We start from the raw sequence: 1,305 nt of genomic DNA on the forward strand, positions 1-1,305 counted from the left end.
AAACTGAAGTATTATATTGCATGTAGAAAAATAATACTGGCTTGGATTTTTTTTTTTTTTCTATCCTTTAATTTCCAAAGCATGTTCATTCACATTTGACTGACTGATAGTACATAATTTTCTTTTACAGTAGGCCAGGACATCTGTGTTATCCTGATTATACAAAAACATACAAAATGGTGTTGAGACTTACTTGCCTGAAATTACAAGACTAAGTGTTTATGCATATATATTTTAAAATCTCTTTATTTCCATTCCATCCCTTTGGCTGAACATTATGAGTACAATATCTGCCCTTCTTCTTGTATTCCCCTCTCTGTGGAAGGCATCACTATCCAGTAACCCAAGCCAAATCTCCTTTGTCATCCCCCCACCACAGTCATCAAGTGCTAACAAGACAGCTTCCTAAATCTCTCTGGAATTGATCTCTTCCCCATTAGAGTTCCCTTTTGCAAGTCCATTTCTTCATCATAAGTCTGACATGTGAGCTCTTAATTGCTCTGCCGCAGTTTTCTCTTCTTCAGTCAGTGGTAACAGCTTCAGGTCTGTTTGCTTTTGTAGTTCTTGTATCAAGGTCATAGTCTTATTGAAAGTAGCACAAATGCGGCTCTTAGTCTCTTTATGCTCGACAGCAATTGGTTTAAAGCGTGCATGCAAAGTTTGATATCGAGACTTTATTGCTGACAATTCCTTTAAGAGTGTAACAGGATTTTTCTTGCCTGCTGAATCAGGATAATTAGTCTTGATTTCATATTCCAGCCTGTACTGAATGTAATCCAGATCAGAGTCAGCCTTCTGGAACATCAGTTCCAGCTTATCGACCTCCGCCTCCATGTTGAATAGTTGACATTCCTCCGTGGCTTGGATTTTAAAGGCCTCATCAGCCACCTTTTTTCCTTCACAAGCATTATCATAGAATGATATTGGGCTGCCAAAAAGTGCCTTCATTTCTTAAATAACAATAAAAGACATTTATCATTTTCACCAAGAACTTTATTGAACAACGTATTCACCCTTTTGTTCCCTACTTTTGCCATTTTTCAAGCAAATTCATAATTCCATCTTCCCAAAACTTTTTATCTTTTTGAGCAAAGAACTGTTCAAGGTGCCTTTTACAGGGAATTGAAATTTCTTCCATTAAGAGAATTTTGTAAAGATTGAAATAGATGGAAATCTGAAGATGCAATGTCTGGTGAATATGGCAGATGACTCAGAACTTCCCAGCCAAGCTGTAACAGTTTTTGCCTGGTCATCAAAGAAACACGTGGTCTTGCATTATCCTGATGGAAGATTATGCGTTTTCTG

At 37.3% G+C, this 1,305-nt stretch overlaps 1 protein-coding gene across 1 annotated transcript; it reads right to left on the bottom strand.

The window, feature by feature from the left end:
• Positions 1 to 274: 274 nt before the first annotated feature.
• LOC131766502 (spindle and kinetochore-associated protein 2) lies at positions 275 to 850 on the bottom strand. The gene has a single exon (XM_059080900.2). It carries the CDS (start codon positions 832 to 834, stop codon positions 469 to 471), a length of 366 nt encoding a protein of 121 aa, XP_058936883.1. The 5' UTR covers positions 835 to 850; the 3' UTR covers positions 275 to 468.
• Positions 851 to 1,305: the final 455 nt, after the last annotated feature.

This window comes from Kogia breviceps, chromosome 12, assembly GCF_026419965.1.
Source record: "Kogia breviceps isolate mKogBre1 chromosome 12, mKogBre1 haplotype 1, whole genome shotgun sequence".
NCBI classification, from domain to species: Eukaryota; Metazoa; Chordata; class Mammalia; order Artiodactyla; family Physeteridae; genus Kogia; species Kogia breviceps.